The 14,809-nt window shown below is 37.9% G+C and overlaps 1 protein-coding gene across 2 annotated transcripts in view; it reads right to left on the bottom strand.

Annotated features, from left to right (window-relative positions):
• Positions 1 to 14,809, bottom strand: part of PRKG1 (protein kinase cGMP-dependent 1) — a 1,231,494-nt gene that overhangs the window by 340,249 nt on the left and 876,436 nt on the right. For both annotated transcript variants that reach the window (XM_082423704.1, XM_082423703.1), the window contains exon 5: positions 11,828 to 11,891. In XM_082423704.1, coding sequence (XP_082279830.1) covers positions 11,828 to 11,891 — 64 coding nt within the window. The remainder of the gene's footprint in view (positions 1 to 11,827; positions 11,892 to 14,809) is intronic.

Genomic DNA, 14,809 nt, shown 5'->3' with positions numbered 1-14,809 from the left:
CCCTAACATGAATAAGCTAGACCAGAGACCTGATAGAAGAAAAATAAGTCTTATTCCTTTTCCATGATCTTGTAGCCCTTGGCTCTCCACACCTTCTCTGTCTTTGACCTTTATTTTGGGTCCTTGGGAATCTTCTACTTAGGACCTCCATATCATCAGATAGTACTTATGAATTCTAGTATTTCAGAACGCATGGCCCTGATCCTTGCCACATTTGCAGTCTAGTTGTGGTGATAACATCCAAACGTACAACAGAACAGTTTTGTTTCATTCACTGAGTCACTCATGTAGCACATATTTACTGAAAACCTACTTAGACTATTCATTCAACAAGTATTCGGGCTTCCCTGGTGGTGCAGTGGTTAAGAATCCACCTGCCAATGCAGGGGACACGGGTTCGAGCCCTGGCCCGGGAAGATCCCACATGCCGCGGAGCAGCTAAGCCCTTGCACCACAACTACTGAGCCTGCGCTCTAAAGCCCGCAAGCCACAGCTGCTGAGACCACATGCTGCAACTACTGAAGCCCACGCACCTAGAGCCCATGCTCCAAAAGAAGTGAAGCCACTGCAATGAGAAGCCCGCGCACCGCAACGAAGAGTAGCCCCCACTCACCGCAACTAGAGAAAGCCCGCACGCAGCAACGAAGACCCAACGTAGCCAAAAATAATAAATAAATTTATTTTTAAAAAAAGGATTGTTCAAAATACTATTTAAAACAAAACAAAACAAATATTCATTGGTTATGTAGTAAATGTCGGGCATAATTCTTATGCAAATCCTTGCTCTGCTGGAAACTTGGGTTATAAGCTGAGACATATCCTACCCTTAAGGTATTTAGAGAAAATTGGGAAAAAGACAAGTTCCAGGCAATATAGGAGCAAGTATATGATTCTGAAGCACAAACTATAAGAGAATTAAGGGACCAACAAATAAGATGATAAGGCAGTCAGTCAAGGCAAGCTTCTAAAAAGAAAGACTTAATTTAAAAGAACATCTTCGGAAGAGAAAAAATGAGTCAGGGATAGCCCAACTGCTCTCATGCTCACAATAACTAATGATTCTTGGAAATGTAAAGTAATTTGCACAAGTCATATGAAGCAAAGAGAATGGCAGAACAGTATTGCATTGCAAGTCTATTTACAAAACAAAACATGCTACCTTTATTAAAATAATAATTTTCTGTTGTAAGTAATAAAATGAATGGTAAGTCTTCCCAGAGAGCTAAGAAAAGCTCACTTATAGAATCTCATAGTAATTAAGGGCACACATAGGACATGAAACACACAGGATTTTTCTAAACAGCTGCAATCTCACTAAAGCCTTGGTGGGTCACAGTTCCCTCCTCATTAATACTGACTGGCTTCTGATGAACATTCATGCCTGAAATATTGCCTGCCCTGGTTCAGAGCCTTATCTACCAGGAAACAGCCTTGTAGCCACTGGCCTAAAAAACTGCATGATTCCTTTTCTGCAGGGGTGGTAGGTTGACTTGCAGTGGATTCTCGTGGGGGGCCGGGGCGGGGGGGACATGTAGCCAAAGGCCTTGGGGAGACTTGGAACTGACTGTCCACTTTACCCCCTACTCTAAGCTGTTTGATAGCTCTCTCCAGCCCAGACAAGCTTTGTATTTTGTGACTAAAACTGAAAGCCCAACCGGTTTTCTTATCTTTAGCTTCTTACTGTAAGTGTAAGTGGGCTTCTATTCTTCAATGATTTATGTCTTGGATGCCAACTGTGTACAAGCCCCTGAACTAGTTTTTTTTTTTGGCAGCTACAAAGATGCCTCAGATTAAAAAAAAAAAAAAAAAAAAAAAGTTGAAAATCTTGGGTCATATTTTCTTTTAATCAGAGCAGTTTGTCTAATTCAGACCAGATGTTTATCACTCTGCTCTGTAAAAGGAATTCAAGGTTTATCTTGATCTGCTCCAATACTATCAACTAGCATTTTGTAAACAGGATCTCACACTTATGCTAAAGACGAGCCACTAATTCATCCTTTCACACAAATTCACTATTTGTTTACAAACCCCACAAAGGGGAGCAAACCACAAGTACAAAGCAGGCTTATATATTCTTATATGGCAACCACTTCAAGCACTCTCCACGAATGTTTTCTAGAAAGCTGATTTATTACAGATCGGTTTCCTAGTTGCAGAGCACATACGTTTTAATGAATTCCTGGCAGCATAAAGCAAAATATACATATCCTGATGATAAAATGACTAGAAATGGCTTGTTTCAAAGTTTGTTGAAGGCATAAAATGGATTCCTGTCATAACAAATTAAAAATGCTGACTGGGAAAAAATTAATTACTCCCAGGGGAGGGGTGGGGGGGAAGTCAAGTAAACATTTTCAGAAGGAAGCATCTCCTATCTATATTTTAAAAAAAAATAGAGTGGGGGATGGGATACGTTTTTCATTTATGTTACAAATTTTCAAGATGTAATACAGCATAGGAATAAAAGATGCCAATTCCAGCTTCAGACTGGATGGAGTAAACTACTTCCCCATTAGCTGTATTACCAGAGCCTCAGTTCCCCCAGCTATAAACTGGGAATAGTAAAAGTACAGCTGACCCTTGAACAACATGGGTTTGAACCGTGGGGGTCATGCAGATTTCTTTCACTAAATATGAACTACAGTATTAAGTGATCTGAGGTTGGTTGAACCTGTGGTTCCACATCCACAGATACAAGGACCGACTGAAAAGTTATACGTGGAGTTTCGATTGTGTGGAGGGTCAGTGCCCCAACCCCTGCTGTTGTTCAAGGGTCAACTGTCATAGTAGTTACCTCAGTGGGTTTTAAACAGATGCCCTTAGCCTGGCACAGAGTTAGCCTTAATAAGTTGGAGGTATTACTGTTGCTTTTCTCAACTGCTTACAAGTACCCAGTGAAAAGAAATACCAACATAGTACTAGCCTTTACAGAACTTACAATCTGAAGTGGTAAAACTTCACAAAACTAGAGACCAACTTAAAGCAATGAACAAGCACTTATTTCTTCTATATAATGATAACTAAATAGATCTAGGGGATATAGGAGAAGGAAGTCCCTAAAGGGAGAGAAATGAAAATGACTGAGGCTCAGAACTAGAAAAGTCTCTATTGAGAATGTGATCATACAGAATCTTAGAGTTAGACAGAAGCTGAAAAGTCAATGTTGTTCAAGCACCAAATCAATGCTTAAGTACCTACAACATCCTAACTAATCTCTTTTACACTGTAGCTTTTCAAATACGTATGACTTGTGTTCATACTTAACATTTTGTACTATACTTTGCCATCTGTGATATCTGCAATGGCTGTCAACTCAAAGTCACCTCTTCAGATATAACTTTCCTAAGCACCCTAGCTAAAGTAGTCCACCTGTCCTTGGCAGTCTCTACCATATTATCTTATTTCCTTCATACTTTTAGCAGAGTTTCCCAAGTGCTGTCATATCTACCCTAGAGCAGAAGTTCCCAGTCTCAGCACTATTGACATTTGGGGCTGAACAGTCGTTGTAAAGCTGTTCTATGCATTGTAGAATGTTTAGTAGCATCCTGGCTTTTATCCACTAGAGGCCAGTGGCAGCCCTCTGTTGCCCTCACTCAATATTATAACCACCATAGATGTCTCCAGACATTACAAAATGCCTGCTCAGCCCTTCAGATGGAGATCCCAGTAGGACTTGGGACAGCCAAAATCCCTGACCAGTCACCTCCAGCCATAAGGAGTTCTATTTGTTAACTTCAGTATGTGTGCAGGATAAACATTTTCCATATGTGTCAACTTGTGAAAGGGTTTGGTAAGCACTGCTGATGGACATCTGAAATTATGTTTGCATATTTAATGATTTTACATTAGTTCTTCAATTTAACACCCACAGCAATATCACAAGAGGCAGAAACTGCTGTTAACCCCAATTCATCAATGATGGGTTAAATTATTCGTCCAGTCTATTTTTAGAAATGGAGCTCCCCATCTTCTGAACACAGAAATTTGTGTCCACTAAGTTAAAAAGGAATCCAATACCCTCCCCCAAAGTCTTCTCCAGGGCGAATTTCTAAGTTACTTCAATTGTTTTCTTCCATTGTTTCCAGCAATATTGCCTATACTCTGCTGTGTCTTCACTATCCTATCCTTCTGGAATTTTTTTCTTTTTAATCATGTGCAAAACTATACATTTCTCCTCTGGTACCACATCTTAGAGGATCTCACCCGTTATTCCAACCTGTTTAGATATTTTGGGTCTTTGCCAGGTGTAGGGCCACTGGTTCAACTCAAGTGAGGAAGCTGAAGAAAAATGAAAAACTGAATATTTTGTAGAATGTGGAATAAGTTATATAAATAAGTAAAATATGTAATTTAAAGAGGTAGAAAGTTCAGGGTGAGAATGAATTGTATAAATGCTTACAGATCAAGTTATAGACCATTTTTCAAAGAAGCTGAACCATTTTACAAGCCCACCAGCAACATCCTAGAGTTGTAATTTCTCCATATCCTCACCAACATTTGTCACTGTTTGTCTTTTTTATTCTAGCCACCCTATTGGGTATGAAGTGGTATGTAATTATGGTTTTGATTTTCATTTTCCTAATGACTATTAACATGGAACGTGTACTTACTGGCTTTTTGTGTATCTCCTTTGGGAAAATATCTATTCACTCATTTTTAAAAATTTGTTTGTTTGTTTATTTATGCCTGCCTTGGGTCTTCGTTGCTGCTTGTGGGCTTTCTCTAGTTGCAGTGAGTGGGGGCTGCTCTTCGTTGCGATACGTGGGCTTCTCATTGCGGTGGCTTGTCTTGTTGCAGAGCACGGGCTCTAGGTGCGCGGGCTTCAGTAGTTGTGGCTCGCGGGCTCAGTAGTTGTGGCACACGGGCTTATTTGCTCCGGGGCATGTGGGATCTTCCCGGACCAGGGCTCGAACCCATGTCCCCTGCATTGGCTGGTGGATTCTTAACCACTGCGCCACCAGGTAAGTCCCTGTTTGTTTATTTTTAAACTTTTTAAAATTCACTCAGTTGTAAGTATTCTTTATATATTCTAGATACAAGTCTTGTGATAATTAATTTTATGTGTCAACTTAGCTGGGCCATAGTGCTCATACATTTGGTCAAACATCACAGCATTCTGGATTTTTGTGTGAGGGTGATAAGATTAACATTTAAGTCAGTGAACTTTGAGACAAGATTAACATTTAAATCGATGGATTTTGAGTAAAGTAGATTACCTTCCATAATGTGGGTGGGCCTCATCCAGTCAAATGAAGATCTTAACAGAACAAAGACTGACCTTCCCCAAGCAAGAAGGAATTCTGCCAGCAGATGGCCATTGGACTTGAACTGCAACATCAGCTCTTCTATGGTCTCCAGCCTGCCAGCCCATTCTGTAGATTTTGAACCGGCTAGCCTCCACAATAACACGAGCCAATTCCTTAAAATAAATCTCTTTATATATATACATACACATCCTATTGGTTCTGTTTTCTCTGGAGAACTCTAATACAACCCCCTTATCACATATATGATTTGCAAACATGCTCTCCCATTCCACATTTACTTCTATAATAGAATAAGATGTGCAGATATTAATATTAAACTGAGAGTCTGTCTTTACGTTTTAATCTCTCCACCCTGCCACAAAATACACACACACACCTTTCTACTTCTTTCTCCTTCAGAAGCAGCCATTTGCCCCATAGATGGGAAGACCCAAAGGAACCAGGGAGACGTAAACAGATAATTTTCCAAATTCAGAGTCCTTCAGTCCAGAGCAATTGGGAAAGAATGGGTTCTTTAAATTCCCTCCAGCTTGGCTTTGAATAGCAAGAGCCAAACCTAAAGGAAGGGAAGGAAAAGTTTAGTCATAACAATAGATTTCAAAGAGAACCAATAATGTTCCCGTCTGCTCCATCAATTTCTTTCCCAAAGAGTCTAGGTCTGTTTAGAATGATAAAAAGAGAGAGCTTCACAGCACTCCAGTAACTCATCAAGTACAGGACTTTTCCCTTGTATTACTCACAATTGGAGAGAATGCAAAGGAATCTGGGAAAATGTCAACATGACAGGGTAACACCAAGGAACAGTTGCACGGCTAAAACAATGCACATTTAATCAGCCCTGGGGGTACCTTGCAGTAACCAAAAGTGCCTGTGTTACATTAACCTCCTTTTCCAATGATGATCCCTGGACAGTCATCTGATATTTGCTTCTTACCATATTATCAAGATGAAAAAAGCTTTCTTTCCTTGCCTTTTTTCTATTTTTCTCATCATGTCCCTCTTAATATTTCAAAAAAGTCTAATGAGTATTATTTGTCTAAGATATTGTCAGGGCCATAATAGTATAAATATCCCCAAATGAAAACATAAATGGCCCATCTAGGGACACAGACCAAAACGACCCATTATTTAGGCTCAAATGTGTCCAAGATCCAATCATATAAAGTTGCAGACCCAAAGGCACAGAGCTCTTAAAAAGGTGGTGAAGCAGAGGTATTTTTCATTCTAAGACAACTAAATCCAATGTTTTAATGAGAGAATTGGACATGAAACAGATTTCAATATAAGCAAAGAAGTGGTTCTCATATGCTTTATTTTCCATTTAAAAATCAGGAGATTTAAATATAGCACCCATGTCCCACTTCTATTCATATGAAGGAAAAATGAGCTATACCAGTGGTAAAAAGTGAATTTGTTGGCTTAACTTGGTTCTTCAATCTGACATTTTCAATTTTCCTTGAGTTATCTAAACACTTTCACCCTTATTGGTGAAAGCATAACTCCTTCCCAAATTAATTTTCAAGCTCCTATGTGATGTGATAATAGGCAAATCTCTGCTCTGCCTCTCTATAAGAAAATGTTTTTATTTGTCATTTCCTTTAAAGATGTCACTGCAGCCCTGATATGTGGATATGTATTAGACATTGAGTTTATTTACAGTGACTTTTCCCCATTGTGTTTGGGTAGGTAATCACTGAAGGGAGCTATTTCTCAGGTGGAGATTAGCTACGGGTTGTTCGATCCGTCTGAAAAATGTAATTCATCTATAGAAACTAATTATGTGTACATAAAGGAAGAAGTGTGTTAGGTTGCTATAGTAAGAAAAAAGATTAGATCCTATTTATAATTTCACAGCTCTTTTCATTTACACGTAAGTACTTCCTAGGCTTTCAGAATAGATTCCAATATTTGACTAATTCATTCAATATAGTTTTCACTGTACTATACAGGATAGTATAGAGGTTAATGAAACCAGTTTATAAAGTCAGACCTTGCTATTCCCTACATGTGCCTAAAAATTCTCTTACAGTTTATTTTACAAACTATAAAATGGCTTCCCTAGCAAATCAAATCTGAAGCTCTTAAAATGATCTCTGATATTTATTAAGACTTAATCTGAGTCAGATATGAGATGAGAAGAACATACTATGGTGAGAATGAAGGTGAATAATTATTGAATCAATTATTCAATAATTAATCAATTATTCTCAGCCCTGTACTTCAATTTGTCTTGCAAAACACAACCTAAAAAAATGCTGGGATTGTTGCTCTTGATCTGGATAGACCTTTGGCCAAGAACCTCTTTATATCTATGTGTAAACACAACTTCTCAAACTAACTAGAGAAAACTTTCCTATGTTCCTAAAAAAGGCATGAGAGATTTAATATACAAAGGAAATATTTGTACTATGTGATATAGAGGAAACGGAGAAAGGGGCACTAAATTGCTACACTAAGAATAAGGATATTTGTTTCTGTTTTACAATCTCATAAAGAAGAACACATAAATGGGTACATCTACACTAGAAATTATGGAAGGGGGTAAGTGGGAGTGGGATGGGCAATGGCAGAAATGACTTATATAATGGTTTCTCTTTCAGCTTTAAAATAGGATGCCCCAAGCATCATTTATTTGTCCTCCAGTCACATGTACCCTCCTAAATCACTTTACCAATAACTTTATGTTCGTTCCTCTTTCTATCTGCTTAAATTTTTTTTTCTCTCTTAGTCCTTGACTACCTTGTCCCTATTCTTTAATTTTTTCCCACTTATGCTGGAAGTTTTGTTTCATAATGAATACAAGGAATAAAATAGTCCATAAGAAAGTAAATCAACATACAAACATCTAACCTCACCTGGGCTATTTTATCTAAATAATTGGTCTGTCCCTCTATAATCCATTCTTCTCACAGAGAGATATCATTAAAATATAACCCAGACCATGTCATTTTATGGCTTAGAAGCCTCAAAATCTTCCCACTGCACTGAGAACAAAAACCTTATCACAACTCCTTATCACAACCGGCAAAGCCCTCTGCCATCTGGCCTTGCCTATTTTCTCTAGCCTCATCTCACCCTATTATAAACCTTTTTTCTGTTCCTTAAGGACAGAAGACTCATTCCTGGTTTAGGACCTTATGCCTTCTCTTCCCTCTGCCCTGTACACATGGCATCCCATATCTGCATTTCGATCTCAGCTTAAATACCACCTTCCCCAGAGAGGTCTTCCCTTAGTAAACCAGTGAATACAGTGTGGCCATCTCACTCGATGCTATTTTGATGCTATTTTCCTTACTTCTCATCTGTACTTTCCAATGGGACATATGATTTGGGAGGACAAGGCCCTGAATCCCCAGAGTTTGGAATAATTACTGGCACGTGGCAGATGTTCCATAAATATTTGTTAAACAAATAAGGCTGTAAACTTCTTTGTTAAATGCAATGATTATACTTTCTTCTTTTCAAAATAATCTGGGATTCTTTCATTTTCTTGTCGATGTTGTAGGAAAAAAGCTCATTTATTATGCAAGCAAATTTCCCTTTAATGTTATGTGACATTGGTATTGCTTTTGTTCCTCCAAATTTGCTTCACTCTATCTCATACATAATTTAATCCAGTTTCTCATTGTGCTTGTTTATTCAACTTGAGTTGAACACTTTCAAGCACTGGTTAGTATATTCATATGTCTACCTCATATTTTGTCTGTTTACTTCATTTGTGTATGTCTTCAAAACAAATGTGTGGGCACTTAATCATCTGTTTCTATTTTCATGCAGCTTTGCTATAGACTGTGCTGTGGCTCGTATAACACAAATTAAGGCATCTTCTGATTAGAAAATCTGACATAAAATACTAAAATATTTCTTTGGTCAGTTATTTATAGAGCTATGGCTATTGTTTTGCAAAACATAGCAAATGCTTCCACAGCTGTGGAAAAGAAAGAAAATGATTAAAGGATTTCATGGGATTTTATTTTATTTTATTTTGGACGGGCTTGATTGGGGCCAGTAAATTTGTACTTTAGTTCATTTTGTTTAAAGAAAAGAAAAAGAAAAAGGTCATCAGAGAGTTCTTCAGTATACTCAACAAGGAAAGCAAAAAACAAAAGAACTCGGAAAAGCAGTTTTACATTTACAGAGGTTGCAAGTACAGTGGTTGGCACATTCAGAGAGAAATGCAGCCAGTATTTTTTCCCATGAATCTTTTATACTTGAACATAGGAATCAAATGTGACTTCTGCTTTACTTTGTGTTCCCATATAAGATGAGAGAGACCATTAAATCCTAGGAAAGCTCACTGTGATAAGACTCAAACTAAGAATTTGTGGATATAAACCTTTGACGTTATATGGACCATATAATTACTGGTATAGTTAGTACCTAGAGACAAAAACGTTTTCAGTATCTTTCCAGTTTCTCTCTATTATAGCACAACTCCAAAAATTCTTCAGCCTCCTGAGACTAAAATCCATTGATCCCACAGTCACTCACTGGCCCTTGCTCCTCTTCTTCTTGCACAATCGAAATCCCAGGGTCAGTCACTATAATTCTTCCTTCACATGCATCCGCAACTCCCTATTCCCTCTTTCAACCACTCATCTTTTCCTGGCAAAATACCAATCCCGGTTAAATCCCATTCTGTGTCTACTTGGAACTTGCATCCAGGCAAACAAATGGGGCTGAAAAAACATACAAATGGGCTGGTAACCAAGACAGACTTAACGGTTCCCTCACTTTGACTAAACTTTAGACAGCTTTCTTTCTGACACTAGGCTCCTGATCTCCCTTTTCTTGGAGCATTTACTTTAGAAAGTTTTCAACTGTAAATTCTTAATTTGCCTGTTTGAGATGTAAATCTTCTTCCAGGTTGTTGGCACCGGTTGTTTTACAGCTCAGGAACGTCTTTCTCAAGGACCTAGGAGCCATTCCTTAGAAAAGTAATCAAGAAGAAGATAGCGCCTGTATCTCCCAGTCTCTATGGGTGGATAGGAGCCTAACTTCCGGAAGGGACAATCAGCAAGCACAGATGAACCAGTCACATTTACCAACCTCCTCCCTACTGGAGAACCACTGTTAGAAAAGGTAGATAGCGAGATATGAGCAAAGAAAGGGGGGCACGGGCCACGTGGCAGGAAACCATACATCTTGTGAACAACAGGGGTCCTGGAGACAGGCAAAGAAAGGCGGGAAAAGGCAGGAATCTCCAACGTTCGGATGTAACTTTTTGTCCATTACGCCCTCATTACAATAAAATTAACCTTGTAGATAAGAAGTTCCCCTTCATGCACTGACACCATGACACTTCCAATCAAGACTAAATAAGGACAAAAATCCCCCCTCCCCTCGGGAAGGTGGAGCTGGGATGAAAATCAGTGAATACGAGCCAAAACCCCTCCCTCGTCAATGAATATTCTGCCCAATCATTTTCACGCCCCATATAACCAGCTTGCCAAAGAAACTCAGGGTGGTTGTCTACCTGAGTCTGCCAGCTCTCCCCTTGAGAGCTTACTATTGCTTAATAAATCCTCACTTTGCTTTCTTGACTTCCATCTCATCTCTGAATTCTTTCTGAGACAAGAACCTACTTTCTGGTGACACCCCTACTGGAGTACTTTTCCACCAGCTCACTCCAGTGTTTAAAAATCCTCCCACCTTTTGGCCCAGCAGAGTGGAGTTTGATCTCTCTCTCTTATCGTACATCTTGAATGAACTCTTTTTGCCTGTTTAATTGAGATTAGGGATTGGTAACATCAAACAGGGCCTGAATGATGACTGTCAATCATACTGTGTCTTCCTAGTCCATTCCCTCTTCTATTTTTCTCATACCTTCTCCTCTGTCTTCAAACCTCTCATACCTCTACCCCATCCTCATCCTCAGTTGATGACCTTGCTTTCTAGATTACAGAGAAAATAGAAGATATCAGAACAGGTTTGAAAGAGTGCCAACCACTCCATCAGTCCCCACCCCCATCTGCCTATGTGCCCAGATACTCTGCCTTCTCTGTCTCTATAGGCACTAGGGACCCTATCCTCTTGTGTTCACTCAAGACACTGCTTGTATACACCTCCTCTCTTTTTCCTGCTTCAATATTTCCTATGCTTTATAGGTTCTGTGAAAAGTAAGCAAGAGTGACACTTTCACGTTCAGGCATACAATTACGTGTGTAAAATATGCTCATATGCTAATAAAATACATACCCAACTGCTAATTCCTGTTATAAATTTGTTAATCTGAAGCTTCAGAGTAGCAATTATTACAATCTTGCTTTACACCAATTGAAATAAGAGATAAATACGCAATCTCCCATTCTTGGAAGTCAAAGTAACAATATGTTTGCCAGAGAGAAAAGTTTTTCTCCCTCTATAGTTACAATGATTTGCACATTTCTAACTGTGTATAAATGTCAGATATACTGAGCTGCTTTTTATTTGAAGCCAAATATATAGCTCATGTCAGTGCTCAAAAAAATTTGAAAGGGCTCTCGGCAGTTTGTGACTTATTGCACAGCTGTGATGGGCTGAGTCCCATCTCAAAAAGGTCAAGGGCTAAAAACAATTACCTCTTCAAGGACGTCAGCAAGCTTACTGAGTATCTCTTCAGGAAGGCTCTGGAATGTTGGCACACTGAAAAACAAGACAGAGATGATGTTGAAGGCATGCACAGCAACTCATTTTTATAAATAAAACAGCAACACATCTGAAAGAAAATACAAAAGCATTTCATGACAAAGAATCTGCCAATGAAGATCAAAGTAATAATTTAAGCATAATTTGATGACTAACAGGGAAAAGGCATGATGTACTAGAAAGAATTGGAGATTGGACAGAACCAAGTTCAAATCCCACTTATATTTCTTTGTGTGACCTTGGATGCCTCAAGTATAATTGGGATAAACCACTCTCTCCCTTATCAGCCTGCTCTCACCAAATTCCTTCCAATTCTGTCACCTTCTCTAGGTCCCCCGACACACACACACACACATACACACACACACACACACACACACACACACATATACTTTTCTACAGGCCAACTGCTACCCATTCTTTAGGACTCAGCTGGATTGATGATACATTCAGGCCTGCAAGCATTCATTCAACAACACTGGAAACTTCCTACTCTCCCCAACAACTCCCAGCTAGATCATGTCCTCCTATTTATGATCTCTTTTATCCCTTCCTGCAACTATAATTAGATAATTAATCAGATATTTGTTACTGGGCATCTTCACTGCTAAAATCAAACTCCACGAAAATAAGAACAGTACTATATCTGTCTTGCTCAGCCCCTGTATTTTCAGTGATTTACTAATAACAACTCAAGAGCATGTGTTGAATAAAGTTATGAAAGCATGGGCATACAAATGCTTCCTATGACAGTTATAGGGATCAGATCAGATAGAATGGAGAACAGAGTCAGACTCATAGTAGACACTGAAATAATGTCTTCTCATCCTCTCATTAGGGAAACTCGCTGACCAGCATATGGAAATACTGAATGATGTTGAATACACAAACCAAAGAAACTTATTTTATATGGATAATGCTGACTTTAAAAGGAAAAAAAAACTCATCACCATAAAATTCTTGAAAATCTACTCCACTGGAAAATCTAACTGGGATGTGGAACTAAATTCTGATTTAATCTTATCTCAGTGCTTGAATAGAGAAAAGACTATAAATGAGTGAAAATACATTTGTATGTATGATATCTGACTTATAGATCGATTGTTAGGTAAACTTGATCTTTAGATAAATTGCCATGGAGCAAAGTTATTTAAATAAGTTAGTTGAGTTGGATGAGACTTGTTTCAGGTTTGTTGCTATAGAACAACAGTTCTGGCTTGATTAGAATAATGCAATGAAAGAACCCACAACATACTGTTTGGATATAAGCATGAAAGTTTTACTGTTAATTTGTCACTCTGATTCCCATTACTTAGTGTAAAGCCTATTGATAAAATCCTAAGGTTTTATGTAGAAGTATAACATTTCTCCCAGGACCATGTTTCACCAGATTTACTGCTATGGTCTGAGCCACGTGGGTTTTAATTTCCAGAAGGCAGTCTATTTCAGCAGCTGGATGGAACACATCACAGCAAGAGGAAGATAGAGGAAACTGTTTCCATGAGCTATGCAGGTAGAAAAATTTAGCCCTTCATTGTTCTTTTAATGAGCTATATTTCAGTTTCTTCTGAGATATAAGAATAATTAGAATGTTTCTATCCCAGGGGCTATTTATGGAAAACACAAACTACAACTGAGTTTTTCTCATTTTATTATAACTGGCTGCCTTCTTTAGACAGCCCCATTACTTCTATGCTAAGTCTATGTCAAGCCACTCTACAAAACTTTCATTTTCATGAGCATTCTTATTCATGAGAAAAAAAAATTAGTATTTGCTTGACCACATAACTCACTAAAGAAAACAAAAACATTAAGTTTTAGGGGGCACATTTTAATTAATTATCTTTTACAATTTTACTTAGTTATTTTTTATTTTTTCAGCTTTATTGAGGTATAACTGACAAAATTATAAGATATTTAAAGTGTACATTGTGAAAAGATTCCTCCCATCCAGTTAACCTAGTTAAGTAACACATCCATCACCTCACATATTTATTCTTGTGTGTATGTTTGAGATCTTTAAGTTCTACCCTCTTTGCAAATTTCAACTATACAATACAGTGTTATCAACTATAGGTTACTATAGTTTGTAACCTATTTCCCCTATTCCCCAGTCCCTGACAACCATTGTTCTATTCTGTTTCTATGAGTTTAACATTTTATTTAGATTAAAGTGATGCCATGCATGTGCCATCACCACATATAAGTGATGCCATGCAATATTTGTCTTTCTCTGTCTGGCTTATTTCACTTAGCATAATGCCCTCAAGGTCCATCCATGTTGTAGAAAATGCAAATGGAGGGATTTCTTTCTAATATATTATTGTATGTTATACAATAATATTCCATTGTATATATATCATGATCTTTTACAATTTAAAATGCCTCAAAACATTCAGCAGCATTTATTACCAATAAAAATTAAGGATGATTTTAGAGAAGAAACACTCTAAAGAATTTTTCGTAACAATTTAAGCACTTTCAGATTTAACAAAATGGAAATCAATTAACAGAAAATAAGTGTCTTCACTTTTATAAACTATACTGGAAACACTTTTGTAGCCATCTTTAAAATCTTAAGATCTTTATTTCTCTAAGCACTAGATAATTCTCAGAAATTAATTACATGAGAGAACTTATCAGTCCACTGATAGCTTGAACACCAAGAACAAAACAATTGAGGATATTCATAAGTTTAAAATTCTACCCGTGAAACTTGTTTGAATTTTTCCCAATACATCAAAACATATTAATTTAAACTTCACCAGTGTGTACATGTGATAACTCAAGATGAAGTTGTCTATGATTTAGAAAACTTAAGGCAAAATAATTATAAGGATGAACTTCCATAAAATGTTTAAACAGTAAAGAGTATTTTCACTTATTTGGGGTTGGGGGGGCAGGGGGAAGAACTC

This window comes from Balaenoptera physalus, assembly GCF_965194825.1.
Source record: "Balaenoptera physalus genome assembly, chromosome: 14".
Taxonomy (NCBI): Eukaryota; Metazoa; Chordata; class Mammalia; order Artiodactyla; family Balaenopteridae; genus Balaenoptera; species Balaenoptera physalus.
Note: the sequence above shows the minus strand (reverse complement) of the source record. Positions and strands in the feature narration are given on the sequence as shown.